At 36.9% G+C, this 16161-nt stretch overlaps 1 protein-coding gene across 1 annotated transcript; it reads left to right on the forward strand.

The window, feature by feature from the left end:
- The first annotated feature begins 15275 nt into the window (after nt 1-15275).
- On the forward strand, nt 15276-15929 carry LOC145219296 (uncharacterized). Its single transcript, XM_080086677.1, has one exon. The coding sequence runs from the start codon at nt 15276-15278 to the stop codon at nt 15927-15929; it is 654 nt and encodes a 217-aa protein (XP_079942803.1).
- Nucleotides 15930-16161: the final 232 nt, after the last annotated feature.

Genomic DNA, 16161 nt, shown 5'->3' on the forward strand with positions numbered 1-16161 from the left:
CTATTTTCTAACCATTTTCACGATTTATTTTCCAACCAACATAGGCAAACTGACACATAGGGGTATTATTTAATGACATGATGGTTTTCGGCAGGGCTTTATAGTGATTAAAACAACTTTAATGACATGATGGTTTTCGGTAAGACTTTATAGTGATTAAAACAACTTTAATGACATGGTGGTTTTGGTACGACTTTATAGTGATTAAAACAACTTCAATGACATGATGATTTTCGGCACGACTTCATGGTTATTAAAACAATTATAGCAACTATATTCTATTAACACTGTGTCTTGTTTTCAGAGAAGTCAAACTTTCCAGGGCGACCAATGCACAACCAACCAAGACAACCACCCTCAAACCTGCTAAAAATAATGCAGATCTAAAGCCAGTTAGCGTTTTAAGGCTTTGTACTTTTTCCAATCAATACCTTTTGTTTCATGTTTAGCCTAAACCAACTGTCATCAACCAACCACGGCCGCCATCAAATCCAGATGAAATGTTTCGTTTTAATATTAAGTGTTCATTAGTTAACGTGGTTTACATAAAATTGTTTTTATAGGCTCGTATGCGTTTAACACATTTAAACCTGCTGCATCGAATTACCAACAGTCTGGTCAACAAAGAAGGAGTTGAAGACTTTCCTAATTGCTGAAATTTTCCAGATCTTTTAAAACTTAATGTTTAAGCCAAAACATCAAACAATTCAAAATTGATGAAAGATGTGTTTACTTCGCAATTAAATGAAATTTTGAAACAATCTTCTTTTCTGTTTGATGCATTAAACGCATTTGTGGCACGATAATGCCATTGAAAATCCAATTCTAGCAAGTAAGATTTGGTCGAACCCACATGTTACACCAAAGTTGAGGTGTAGGAGAATAAGATGAACAATAGCGAGTTCATCAATAAATCGGAACCTGCAGGATTCATTGTTTTATTATTCTGAGAGTCTTGGGTTGTTGTTTTTTTTGCTGACACCAACGTTTTTCTCACCAAAACAACCCTAATTGAGTAGAAAATAACTGATCCACACCGCCTATGTGTTTCACGTTGTTTCAGAGATTCCTCACATTAACAGTTTTGGAACCGATCAAAGTTTGTTACAACCACACTGTTCGTTTACGCAATAATGGTAATCTTACAATCCATCACAAGAAATGACATAAAATGAATTAGCAAACAGGAAAGAACGCGTTGATACCCGATCTTAAAATTTGTCTTCGATGTGTCAAATGAAATTTAATGTTTGCACCCAGGTTTTCTCCAAAGAGTTAAAGAAATGTAAATAAAAGGTGCTATTTCCTTCGCGATTCAAATGAAGGTTAGGATATTGCTTTAATTGAGCGTAAATTTGACACTAGCGTTAATTGCTCAGTGGCTATCTTCAATCTACCTCGCTATAAATTGTCAACAAAAACACCACAATATACAGTCCACTCGCCATACCGAGCAGGTGACTTGCATTCACTGGTGGAACTGCGGAGATTAGGCGGCGAGTCAACCATTTCAGTAGTATCAAAGGGGCGTGGAATTGTCGTATTCAACTGCGACTTCATCTTCAGCTAAAGACACCTCATCTTTTACTAAACTCTTTTACTGCTTTTTCGTCCATTAAAATGCCGCACATGGGCGTATGATGGATTACGATCCAGCACCAGGATCACACAACAGGTCTTCTTTCAAGCGGCCGAACCTACGAAGAAAAACAGTGCCGCGGTTTACATTGCACCAAAATATAAGACAATGCTTCTCGATACGGTGGGTAACGCATTCATACCAATCAGAAACAAAATTGCCAACTAGCGTGTAGAGGACCCATCGCATTTAAATCCACACTGACAGCTTTTAGCATTGCTGTAACTTTGCCACTTTAGGTTTAGGTATTCCAAATGCAAAAGCATCTGGGTAAATGCAAGAGCATGCAACAACTTAAGAGTTGTCCGGTAATTGTAGCTGCGGAGCTACACAGGCTCAGTGAAACGGCTTCTCGTGGGGATTGTGTTCGAATTCCACCACAGACTAGATTTTTCTGTGTGATTTTTTTGTATGGTTGTTGGCAAGCGTTTCAAAATAAGCTTAGGTTTTGGTTGTATATATACTGCTTGATCTGTTTAGTTACAAAGGTGAGGTGCACTGTAAATCCCAATTTAAGCAAATAAACAGCATTGTTAATCATTAAACGTTGGTCTGCTACATGTCGCCATGATGTTGACTTTTCCTTACACGTCGAATATTGGAATAGTGAATGGAATGCAGTTTAATTTGCTTCTTTGCTATCCTAAAGACATTAATAGTTTCGATATGCATATGAAATACAAGCATAGTGATGACGCAGATAAGCGTTTACTTTTCTGTGACGCAAGATTATAAAATGGTACAGGTATTTTTATGTTTAAATTTAAAGCTCTAAGGCAGTGGTTCCCAAACTATGGGCCATGGCCCACTAGTGGGCCACCAAGACATTTTCAATGGGCCACAGAGCCATTTAAATAGATTCTACTGTTTTGTTATACTGTAGATCAGGGGTGTGCAACCTGCGGTCCGCGGGCCAAATGCGGCCCCTGATTAAAGGTTGTGCGGCCCGCAAAGACGCTTGGATTTATAATGTTCTGGCAAACGAATCCAACTATTCTATATTTTTGAGCAGATTATGGCGCCTGGTACTATTTTATGCGACCTGGCAATATGTGGCTAGAATCAAATGCGAATTTTACTTGTAGTTAAGCATATTTGGTATGCAAAAAAGTACGTTCACCTTGTGTTGTGCACAGGTGCGGCCCGTGATCTAATTTTGGCAATTGTATCTGGCCCCACAGTCACAAAGGTTGCACACCCCTACTGTAAATATTATGCGCTTTGTTTTGAAAAACGTAATTTTTGCAAAGAATTCTGAATCTTGTAGCCAAATTTCAGGAGCATGTATCTCATTAAAAATAAATTGCTAGAAAATTTCGCCTTTTTTTATTCATTTTTTATGTTTGTGCCCAAATTTACAGCACGTGGTGGGTCACGAATCGCTGTTAAATAGACATTTGGGCCACAGACCAAAAAAGTTTGGGAACCCCTGCCCTAAGGAATGTTTTAGTAGCGCGAACTGCTGCCAGTATTGCGCTTGCTTATGTAATTTTATGTCAGATATGGTAAACATGTCCTGTTTTCTAGTTTGCATTGCAGCTGTTTTTTTAATTAACAATCACTACTATGTAGAAAAATGGGTGTATGTATTTTTATCTGATTGGTTTTAGTTCGATCCCTAAAATATACCCCGCGAAAGAACCAGCAGAAATAGACGGCGATGAGTGTTGTTTTTTGTGTTTTACATGCGCCTGCAGCGAACTAGACATCGGCCTTCTTTCCTTCGCTTCTTCAAGTGAGACTAAGATTAAACAAGTGGTTTTAACGAAAAGATACGAACAGGAGACATGTGTCTGATGATGAACAGACGCAAAGACATAGACGCTGTGTCGACGTTAAGCTCGGGGTCGTGCTTCTGGAAACAAAGTCATTCGAGAACTGATAGCCTGACACGGTGCTGGTTTGCGTCCCAAATTTCTGGTTCGAAATAGTTTAATTTTAATTAAATTGCTTTTTAAGTGTTATATTGTGTTCTAGGCCGTTGCACCGACCAAAAGTTATTAATCAAAAGAGCGCGTTTCGTCTCGCACCAGGAAAATGTTTTGGAACAACTACAAACAAAAGTTTTTGTTTCAACGATCCAATTACTTCGTGTATACATACACGTTATAAAGCGTTTGGAGGCGTTAAAGTATTAGTGGTCACATTGTGTTTATCTGCGCTGTGCGTCAATTCAGTTCTTGTGCGTGCGATGTATGAAGCGGTTGGTGTGAGAACTTTACAGTTTAAGATTTGATTGCGGTCGTATTTCTTTAGCTCAAGTAGATGTTGCTGTGTCGACGTCAAGCTCGGGGTCGTGCTTTTAAATACAAAATCATTCGAGAAATATAAGCCTGACACTGTGCTGTTTTGTGTCCAAAATCATTGGTTCGGAAAAAAATTAATTTAAATTGGATTACTTTTTAAGTGTTTAATGTTCAAAGTAGTGAGGCACTGAACCAGCCTAAAAAGATTCGGGCCGAAACAGAATATTCGGTCATGCTTTACTAAAATTGTAGTATTTTGCAGATAACATGACTCGTATTTTATACATACAACAATTAGTTAATTTATGATGATCCGTGTTAGCAAATATGCCATTTTAAGGTATTTACATGCAATCAAAAGGTTCGGTTTCGGCCTAATTTTCAAAAAAGTTCGGGCCGAAACTGAAACATTGAATAATAGCACATTCCGCCGAAACGTTCTGGCCAACCGAAACTGCGCTGCATCACTAATCCCCAGCCGTTGCACCACGTAACAGTTATCAATCCAGAGAGCGCGTTTCGTCTGAAATCAGGAAAATGTTTTGCCAGTTGTGTCTTTGTTAATTCGTTTCTTATTGCTTACAATCTATGAAGCATTTTGTGTGAGAGCATTACAGTTTAAGGTTTGTTTGCAGTCGTAATATTTTGGGGAGTTGATTTAGTAACTCTGTCATCAGTTCTTTCTGACAGTTTTGGACTATAATTTTATCGTGTTTTTGGATAGTAAAAATCCAAGTTGTTGATTTCATGTAACTTAGCTTCTCAGGAATTAAGGTATTTATTGCGTGTTAGTATTTGCTTTGCTTAGTCTGTTGTCAAAGATATGGAGGGATCAAACAAAATAGGTCAGTTTTTTTTAAGTTATTTGCAGAAAATTAAAAAATTATCTACATTATTGAATTCTAAAGTTGTTTGTTGAAAAGCACCACATTGGCTATTGTTTAATAAAGGAAATGATAAGCATTGAAAACTGCTCTTTCTTTTCCATCTATTTTAGCGGAAAAAGAAATTGTGAAATTAACTTTGAAAGGACAAACAGTGAAAAAGCCTATCAACCTTCCGAATGCTGGCAGCGAAAGTATTGAAGTTGAATGGGTAAAGAAATTAAAATAATCATATTTTTCGTCAACAATTATGGTTTGCTTGGTTAATGTTGCTGGGTATTTAGAAAACTTTGTAATATAAATGCCTTAATACCGTGTTTTGTTCCATTCAGCAGGATGTTGACGAGTCCGAAGATAAATGTAAGGTAAGTAAAAAAAAAAAAAAAAAAAAATACCGTTAAAAATGCAACACTGTTGAGAGATAATTTTGGGGCAAAAACGAATTGATTTTCTCTGAATCGTAATTTGCATACCAAACCTAGTTTAACAATTGTTGACAATCATAAACATACAAACAAACGTTCATAAAAACGGTCGTTCTCATCTTATTGGTTTTGGCCGATGTGATATTTTTATCTTCTTTTCGTAAAGTTTTTTAGGACCGCTATTAAATCTATTAAAAAATCCTAATAAAAACAACAAAACATCAACAAAGTGTTATGTCCCAATCATGTTTGCTACCAAACACTCCTTATGTGTATAAAGGTCAGCAATTTTTTTGTGTGCATCAACCCCACAATGAATTCCACTGCGTGATACATTGCTGCCGAAAATATCAAAGCCTAGCGGGTTTATAGCCATCTCCCGCCATTACGTTGACAACCTTGGTTGAAATAATGATGGAATTGCAGACCCCTGGAGCTTTGCAGACCCCTGGCCTAACTTTGCGTTTTGTGTTATTTAGGATGACTTCAAATTTGGCACGTTGATAAGTTCGAATATTGGCGTAGGGGTAAGTAAAAGGTTTACTTTCTGAAGCAGTAAGTATGCTTAACCATATTGTGACAATCGTGAATTTGTCAGTTTCATCTTCACCGCTTGCGCTCATTACCAAATATTGTTTTCATCTTTAACCAATTAGATTATGCGGATCAACAATAAATCAACAAATAAAGTCACAAGCCTGTTTGTTACGAAAAAAGAGACATAATACCTATACGTCTGGAAACAGCATAGTTTTGGATTTACACCGTAAAAAGTGGGTTAACCATCTTCTACCATTACGATAACAGCCTTGGTTAAAATAATGATGCCGTTCAGACCACTGGAAGGACAATGCCGGAGAGTGCAATATTTTTAACTGATAACCGTAAATTTTTATTCTTTTATTTATAGGATGTGTCCTTCAGGCGATCATCGTTCAGCTCGTATAAAGAGGTAAAATCACAAGTAGTAAAACACTTGACAAAAAATATAAAGTTTTAGTGGAATGATTTTTGGGTGTATTTAATTCTGTATTGATGCTGAAAAAAATGTTCCACATTCCAAATACAATCTGTTCATGCACAAGCTGTTGGATTTATTAACAAAGTTGTTTAAAACTGCGGACTTAAAACAAATTCAGAATTTCAGATCAAATTTTCTTGTATAGATAGAGAGTATCGCGGAACTTCCACACAACGTAAACCGTCAACCTCCAAACCAAGGCAGGAAATATAACTCGAAGATTGCCTTGCAAAATAATTAAACACAATTATTTGTGGGTGTTTTTTCAGGCCTATTTGCACTTGAAAACTTCGACCCTAATGGACCTCCAGCAGAAGAACCAGCACAAATGGATGGTGATGAGGGTCGAAACCAGGACAATCAGCTGCAACCAGAACAAAACCAGCCTCACAACAACTAATGTTTACTTCATCGCAATTAAACCATACAGCAACAAGCAAACCTGCAAAAACATGAAGTTCTATATTGAGTTTTCGCCTTGATTAAAATATTAAACAGGTAAACTAAGCAATTATACAGTTGCGCTCGAACTGCAGCACCATGCGCACCTTTCGTACCTTGTTAATGTTTGGTTGCATTTTTCCTTAGTGCACAAAGCGAAGTTTGTTGTACGCACCTTAACACCTTACTATTTTTTCCGACTGAAAGTGTTCTTGATTGACCAGAGGTTTAGCCACTTTGGTTCAAAGTAGTACAAAAATCAACAAGTACCCATTTCATTAATAAAGATGTGAAAATGGATCAGACCACAAAAATCCAAACAAGTTAATAAAAGCAACGAAATTGATGTTGATTTTTTTTCGAAACAATAACATGCAAAATGATTATTTTTTGTCAATTAAATATAACATGTAAAATGATTGTTTGTTTGTTGTTTTGTAAATATATTGATTTAACAGGTTATAAATGTTTACAGTAGGTTAGTTTGTATCAGAAACTAAATAAAACGTTGGATACAATCGATACACTATAGGTGGAAGCATTAAGTTGTCCATGAAATCGTATTCAGTTATCAAAAACAATCCCAACTTGTAAATCAAATCTGCCACAAATGAGCTCGCTAAGATTATTTCCTCTCGACATCTAAAAACTATTTAATACTTAACCGGTAAATGTTTTGACTGTAAAACTTCATTCTCGCTGTGACTGTCATTTATAAACTTTTATTTTAGTTTTATTTAATGGTTCCCATGGATTGTGCAAACTTTGCAATTAGTTTCAAAAACAGCTCGTTTGAAACATAGTCAAATTGTGTAACAAACTAGTTTCTGTAAATGGCAACTCTAAACTGGTTATTGCAAACGTGCCATGCACAAATATAACTTTGGTGGCCGTTTAGCCAATACACACTCACACAGTATTTTGAATCCGATTATATTGTTCTACAGTCATACAAACAAAATCGCCTCGACAAGACATTTTTCTGACAACAATAAAGCAGTAAATATTACATGTACTGTAATGACGAGATTTAAAACCTTTAGTGTGAAATCAAGTAGTTGTTTTGGGGGGAAATTTTAGGAATTTGTATGTGGCCAGAAACAGTACAATGTAATTAGTGAAAAGTTATTGTGAAATGTTATCTACAGACCAAATTGTTTGTAATTTTGATCTTGGACAATTTTTCCCCATACGAGGTAACCAGCTCCGATAATTACAGCAGCGAGAAGAACAAATATCACAAGTTGGAAGATGTTGTCTGCTGTTTCATTTACTGCATCTCTAACTCCTGAAGTGTTTGCAATAAAAATAATGTTTAACTTTTATAAACATATACGTGCGGGAGAATTTGTCACAGGAACTAGAACTTAACACTTCATACAGACTAAAAATACTACCACGAAAAATAGTAATATACATATTTCGAAGTGGGCCAAGCTTGCAAAACATTTAAAGCCGAATTGAGCTGATTCTCAATACACTTCAGATCAAACAACCAGTGGATGGTGGGATTCAAACCCACCACATACCATTATTCAGTATTAGGTGTTCCTTTTTTAAAGTAACATTAAATTATGTTTTCTGGTCAAGGCAGTGTCGAGCATGATTCTTATACAAAACTCAAAAAAAAACGTAAAGGCGACTTAAGGGGTCAAGACATGCATGGATAAGTTTGCCAAGATGGTCGAGTTGTAACCACAACCGACTTGTGTTCCTGCCTCGACAGCTTGCGTTTTTCTGGGCAAAAAACTTAATTGGCATTGCTCTAACCCAGTGAAACCCGACGGATTGCACTACATTAACGTCCCCTACGCCATGTAAACGGTGGACTCAATGTGAGTTCAGACTTTGCCGGCCCATCGAGTTATAAAACAAACAAACAAACAGATTCATATCAAGGCGCAGTAATTTTAGACAAAAAACATGCGAAATCTTTGATAATTGAGGCCTAACATAGCTTAAGTAAACATGTTCTTGCAGGTTTTAGTTGATAAATACAATAATTTGAGCAGTTGAAACATAGGCAACTGCAGTATTTTGTCCTGAACTAAGTTAATATGTAGGAAAGAAGAGTTTATTGCTGTGTTGGTACCTTGCATAAGCAAATACTTGGTAGTTTGTAAGATGTGCAATGGCCCTGCAGAAAGCCGTTGGTTGCGTTCATTGTTGTCAACAGATCGTCTTTTTTTCCCACCACACATCTGCAAATCAGTTTAATATTTATAATTTTTTTGATGTATATAAATATTATTAAGGATAAATAAAGCAGCTAAATATAAGGAGAAAAAACTCAAACATATCTTGTTTGTCCTATGTTAATTTCAACTAAAGCAAACTTATTGACGTATAAATAAATCAAATATAATCCACTTTACTTGCAATCTTGTAAGCAGCTCGACGGCGTACTTATTCTAAATCTAACATAGCAAACAAACTCAACTCACCTGTCCAGGGCATTGTCCAGTTGAGTTTTGACAGACGGTCACGTCGCAGTGGATGTAGATAAATTGTTCAGCGTCGGTAAAGTTTGTCCACACAAAGCTCATCAGCTTGAAAGTTGCAAAGTTGGATTTGTAATTACGCATCAACATTTTTGCGTCGGCAGCTTCGCCTCCACTGGGTGGCGCAATGCACCTAGTAATATTCACATAAATGTTAGCAAGTTGAAATAGAATGCACCGTTCAATTTTGTGAAAAGTAAGAGCACCCATTACAAATCAAATACTTCTAATTCTTACCCGCTTTGTACAATAGGGTAGTTCGGCAAACCACTGGAGTTTTCAACGCGTGTTGCCCAACATTCTTTGAGCTGTATACAAAATTGTAATAAAATTAATTGTACAAACTCTATAGCACCCAAAGGCTGCTTGAACTTGGTGTGTTTGACAATTTTACAGTTTAAGTAAAAAAATAACCATTAGAATGTTTGGTTTGAAAGAAAAGATTATACACAAGGTAATACAACGAGTGTAAGTTGGATTTACTATAAAACAATAACTCCCATTTATCAACCTTTGTTACTTCAATGCATTTGTTTTTACCTGGACAATGAAGTCATCGTTGCTTGGAGAAACTTCATCTAGTTTGACTTCAGCAAAAATGTCGTTGGGCACAGTGACTTCCCCGGGCAAGCTTTTGTTTAAGTGGTCATTGGAAAAGAGATTTAGAGAAAGGTGAAAGTTTCCTGTATTCTTAGTCAAAATTTCTACGGATCTGCAATTTGTTTAATGATGAATATAACTACCCATTTGGACGTAAAACGCTCATGCCATAAATGGTCATGCCATCATTGCCGAAACGTTTAATCAAAAAAGCATGTCGATTTTTGCTTCTATTTGGGCGTCTGTGTAGATTTGTAGCGACTACGTCATAATTTGTGCAAACTTTGCAGTAATTGTTTAGCAAATTAGCTGGTTTTACTTGCTAAAATGCTCGAGTTGATAATATTCCCTGTTACAGTTAAATTAGGAGGTTGTTCGACCTTGCTATCTGGTGTTTACCCGCTTTAATCGTATGTTTTGGTATTGTGCGGTAAATTTGGCGCTGTTTTGTGTGTGAAAAAATGTGCAAGCGCTAACGGCAAAGGCATAGTTGTACAGTTAATGTCACGTGCTATGAATTTATAAAACGTACCGCTGATGTCATGGCTCATAACAGTTTTAGTCTTACTGCAGTTAACTCTTTGGCTTACTGTTCAATTACTTGCATTGAAGTAATAAACAAACGAACTGAAGTGCAAGACACGTGTGTGGAGTTTCCAGGACTTGGTCCTGACAAGCCCAGGAGCTTGGGAGATTAAGGACGGTGGTATACCTCTTTAATTTGTAGTGACAAGGTTATACCTTTGAGACTCATCAACGAACATTAACATAAACATTCGATCACTACAAAGTTTGGTGCCGCTCGAGTGAGGAGAACTTACAAAAAAAAAATTGCTGTTTAACGAGTGATAACTTAAGAAAAGCTCTAGTGATGTCACCAAAGTTTACGACAAGCGACCGAAAGAATTACAAGATTGCCGTCGAAATTTTTGGACTGTATCTTTAAGCTGAGAAATTACAAACATTTTTTTTTGTGCAGAAGTCTGTATTTTATGTGTTGTCATCAACGCCGACCATTTTTGTTTCTCACCGTCCGTATCATGTTTCTATTTCATCGTACGAGCTGTTACACCACAGTACGATGTCTTTTGTTAAACGAGGTGAGCAAATATTGAAGTGCTATTCTTGGCTGATTTGTTATTTGTATGCATTTTTCTTTAACAAAAGTAAATGTTTTTACAACCCATGTTACGTTATATGCGCACAAAGAATTTTGTACCGGTCTTTCTAGACCTCATGCGCCTGACTTCAAGAAACACATAATTTAACCATAAAAACAACCAAATTGTGTAGGTACTGTCCACTAGCCTAGCCATAGGAGTATATTGTTTATGCCACCGTGCTACTACATCGCATGTTGCGCCAAATAGGCGTTTATTGTTCTTCTTATTCCTGCATGATACGCCAACTGGGCGGTCTTTATTACTGTTCTGATGATTACATTACTACGCCAAATAGGCGGTGATTACTTTCTTATTATTGCATTACTACGCCAACTATAGGCGCGTTTCTGTTTATTACAAAAGAACGAACAATCGAAGCTTGTCGCAGCTTCCGAGCATGGCTCGATACACGTACGTACTTTTTATTACTTTCCCACGAGGAATGAATACTATATGCGAATGATTACTTATATCAATATACTCCTGAGTACCATCTCTAATGTAAGGTTTAGTCACGACATCGGCTAGCTTGGGGGCATACCTACATTAAATCACAACTTGATTTCATGTTCTACTTTATCAAACGTATTTTTTTGTACAATTTTGTCGAGTTTAGTCAGCCAAGACTACCGCTTTAATTGCGAAATTTATTGCCTGCCCAATAATTGTAACAGATAACAATGAAATCGATTTTCAGGCGATAAATGTGCTGCTCAAAACTGCAATTTTGCCATGTATAATTGCTGTATTTGTTTGTATAAATTGTTGTATTTGCTTGCATGTAAAAAAAAAAAAAAAAAAAAAACTTACCAAAAAAACATATAAAAAAATAAGGAGCTTGTAGAACTTAATGTATCATTGTTATTTCGATGTACTGCTTGTTTTATTCTTGTTTCAGAAGCGAAAGAACTTTCCACTACTATTGTGATCAAGAACGAAGAACATTCAAATTCACCATTCCGACAGACACCAAATTCGGACAATTCTGATGTCTGACTCCTGGAGACAATCCAACTCCAGAAACACAAAACGTTACGCTCGAAATGCGATAATCAAGTTTGATAATTGGTGTGGTGTTAATTGAATGTTGTTTGTTTTTGAATGTATATGCTCATGTTGTTTCTAATGTCTTCTGCTGAAATTGTTAAATCTGTGCTGTTACGTATTTATTGTTGTGAAATTGATCCAGAATTTTCAGAAATCAACAAATTGTCAATTGTATCCCTTTTATATTGTAAATAGTGTGTGTGTTATTTTAAATATCCATAAAAACGCAATGACCATATATTGCCCATTGCCTAAAAACATGGCGTGGGGTATTTTGTAGCGACTACGTCATAATTTGTGCAAACTTTGCAGTAATTGTTTAGCAAATTAGCTGGTTTTACTTGCTAAAATGCTCGAGTTGATAATATTCCCTGTTACAGTTAAATTAGGAGGTTGTTCGACCTTGCTATCTGGTGTTTACCCGCTTTAATCGTATGTTTTGGTATTGTGCGGTAAATTTGGCGCTGTTTTGTGTGTGAGAAAATGTGCAAGCGCTAACGGCAAAGGCATAGTTGTACAGTTAATGTCACGTGCTATGAATTTATAAAACGTACCGCTGATGTCATGGCTCATAACAGTTTTAGTCTTACTGCAGTTAACTCTTTGGCTTACTGTTCAATTACTTGCATTGAAGTAATAAACAAACGAACTGAAGTGCAAGACACGTGTGTGGAGTTTCCAGGACTTGGTCCTGACAAGCCCAGGAGCTTGGGAGATTAAGGACGGTGGTATACCTCTTTAATTTGTAGTGACGCGATTATAACCTTGAGACTCATCAGCGAACATAAACATTCGATCACTACAGATTCATGTATAGCGTTACTAAAGAAAACAAGACAGTTTTTCAAAGATGTTTTTAAACTGTAGTTACATTTGCTTCTCTCATTGGCTACTGTTCCCAGATTTTGGGCCGGTAGTGATGATAAACTAACTTTCAAAACTAAAACAATTGCCAACTGTGACAAAAAAGTTACTTTCATGTGTCACGTGTCGTATGGCATGTGGCATGTGATCTTGTGGTCTCCTTACCCGAATTGTGGTTGGACAATGGATGACGATAGCAGTAGTTCCGCGTCAAATAGACAAGTGACATTGAGTTTGTTTTGAATTCTATTTGAATAAGGAACTATTTGAATAAGGTTGCTTAGGTGACATTATTGAAATAAAAATCTGACCTGCCAAAACAAAGGATTATGACTCAACAATTGAGGAAAAAGAAAGATGATCAATCTATAGTGCTGGAGAGGATCGAATCCCTGAGGGAAGAAGTTCGGGAGAGCAAAACCTCTACCGACTCAACCTTAAAAGAGCTGATAAATGAACTAAAAGAGATCCGGAAGAGCCAGACATTTTTACAGGAACAATATGAGGAGGTAAAATCCAAGGTAGCAAACAATGAGATTGAATTAAAAACTTTAAGAACAGGAAATAGGGAACGAAAGAAGGCTGTAAAGGAGTTACAAGCAGTGACCATCTCCACTTCTGAGGACTTAAATGACCTCGAGCAGTATGGTCGCAGACCCTGCTTGGAATTCAAGGGCCTTCCCTATTCTGAAAATGAGTGCACAGACACTCTGGTGATCTCGGCTGTGAAAAAGTTGGGGATCACTATTAGTAAACCTGACATCAGCATCTCGCACCGACTTCGGAGACCATCAAAAGACCACCCACGCTCGGCAATTATTGCAAAATTTATGAGCCGTAAAGTGAGAGATGCAATATATTCAAACCGGTATAAACTTAAACAATCCAACAGAGGTGTATCCCCGGTCAATCAAATTTTTATTAATGAGAGCCTGACCAAGAAGAACCGTGAGAGATTTAATAGCTGTCTCCGGTTCAAGAAAGAGCATCAGTACCATCATATCTGGACCAGAAATGGAGCAACATTTCTAAAAAAGGATGACAACAGCAACATCATTGCCATCCGGAGCGACAAAGATTTAGTAAGGCATAAGATTAATACCTAAACCCAAATAAAGTTAAACACCCTTCTTCCACATGAAATGTAACAAATGTAGTGTCAACAAAAACACCCCATACTTTTGTAGCAGATGCATATTGACCAGGTTACCCTTTTGCAATATCAGCAACTTAGAGCTAAGAAATGCCATTGCACCCATAGAAACACCTGGTAAACCCTGTTTACCAGCAAACATTGATCATTCCGATTACTATGATAGTGCATCCTTAAACTATGCCCTAAAAAAACTGTGTAACAAAGATATGTATATAATGCACATTAACATTCGAAGTCTAAGGAAAAACAAACCGGCTTTAGAACAATGGCTATCTGATATGTTCAGATCCCCTGACATTATTATGGTAACTGAGACTAGAATAACTCTCAAGGGCATAACCACTGCTACTGATATAATGGGATATAACTTCTATCATGTTGATACACCCCCAGTGCTGGAGGAGTTGGAGTATATATAAAATCACACTTTGCATATAGCATAAGATCTGATATTACACTTACTGCCCCAGATACTGAAAGTCTTTGGTTACAACTTAAATTGAAACAAAAAAATGCAATATTGGGAGTAATATACAGGCATCCTAAACACTCATTTGAAAAGTTTCTGGATGCACTATCATCAGTATTGCATAAACTGAGTGATACCAACCAGACTGTTTATATATGTGGTGATTTCAACATAGATCTCATGCAACACAAGGAAATTAATAGTATTCAAACCTTTTTAGATTCTATTCAAATTTATGGTCTATCACCCTTAATATGTCAACCAACTCGTTTAACTAACCACAGCCAAACTCTTATTGACCATTTTTACACAAACAATGTAAATATTTCCTGCAAATCAGGAATACTATCTGCAGACATTTCTGACCATCTGCCAACTTTTGTGTTATTGCATTCAACTTGCTATGATAAAACAGAAAAAATGCTAGGTAGAAATGAGACCATGTTTCATCGCGAAAAATTTATTTCGGACATAAAAGGTGCTGTTAGCAACATACCTCTGTCTACTGAATCTATATTGCACAAATTCACTTTACTCAACCATTATTTTCACAAGATACTCCAGCAACATGCACCACTTACCATAATGACTAGAAGAAGAAGGAAATTGGCCAAAAAACCTTGGATAAGCAAGGGTATTTATAAGTCAATCAAAACAAAAAACAAAATGTATCATGCTTCATGTAGGTCGGGGTTTGCAAGTACAAGTAAACATAACCAATATAAACAGTATCGGAACAAGCTAAACCACATTCTGAGAGAAGCCAAACATAAATACATTGAAAAGCAATTAACCGATCATAGAAATGATATAGGGGGAATGTGGAAAATAGTCAATAGATTGTTGTCACGAAAACAAACTCCACACAATGCCCCAGCAGAACTTAAACTAGATGGTGTAGCACATTGCACCACAGACCCAGTTACAATTGCCAGCAACTTTAATCAGTTCTTTGCTAACATCGGAGCAAATATGGCGTCATCTATTCCACAACCAGTAATGCCACCACCGACCAGTGCCTACACCACACAGCCATCATCCTTCTTCTTCTTTGACACTACCCCAAATGAGGTGGAAATGTATATATCCACACTTGACAGTCAAAAATCTGCGCCAAGTTATGAAATTCCTATTAAATACATCAAAACGGTTAAAAGCATTATTTCACCTATGCTCTCAGAGATTTTTAACTGGTGTGTGGGGGAATACCCCGGGGAATACCCCGATGAACTTAAAATTGCGGAAGTGATACCAATTTATAGATCAGGTTCACAAGTTGAATGCACTAACTACAGGCCAGTTTCACTGCTATCCCCGTTTGCTAAGATATTTGAAAAAATTATGTATCAACGTTTGTATGACTACGTTGAAAAAAAATGGAATGTTAACAACTCACCAGTACGGTTTTCGATGCAATCGGTCCACCTCCCTGGCAGTTTACGACATCCAGGAAAGAGTGTTAGCCGCCCTTGACCAGAAGAAATATACATGCACTATTTTTCCTGGACTTATCAAAAGCGTTTGACACCGTCGATCACAAGGTTTTGTTGTGGAAGTTGGAGCACCTGTATGGAATACGGGGAAGCCCCTTACAATTACTATGTACCTACTTAAGTAACCGCAGGCAATGCACACGCATATCACATGTAACATCGCAATTTCAATGCGTTACGTGCGGTTGTCCTCAAGGTTCCTCCTTGGCCCA

This window comes from Phallusia mammillata, chromosome 3, assembly GCF_965637545.1.
Source record: "Phallusia mammillata chromosome 3, kaPhaMamm4.hap1.1, whole genome shotgun sequence".
In the NCBI taxonomy this organism is placed as follows: Eukaryota; Metazoa; Chordata; class Ascidiacea; order Phlebobranchia; family Ascidiidae; genus Phallusia; species Phallusia mammillata.

Coding starts and splice junctions, on each gene's coding strand:
- LOC145219296 (XM_080086677.1), top strand. CDS start 15,276: ATGTGGAAAATAGTCAATAGATTGTTGTCACGAAAACAAACTCCACAC.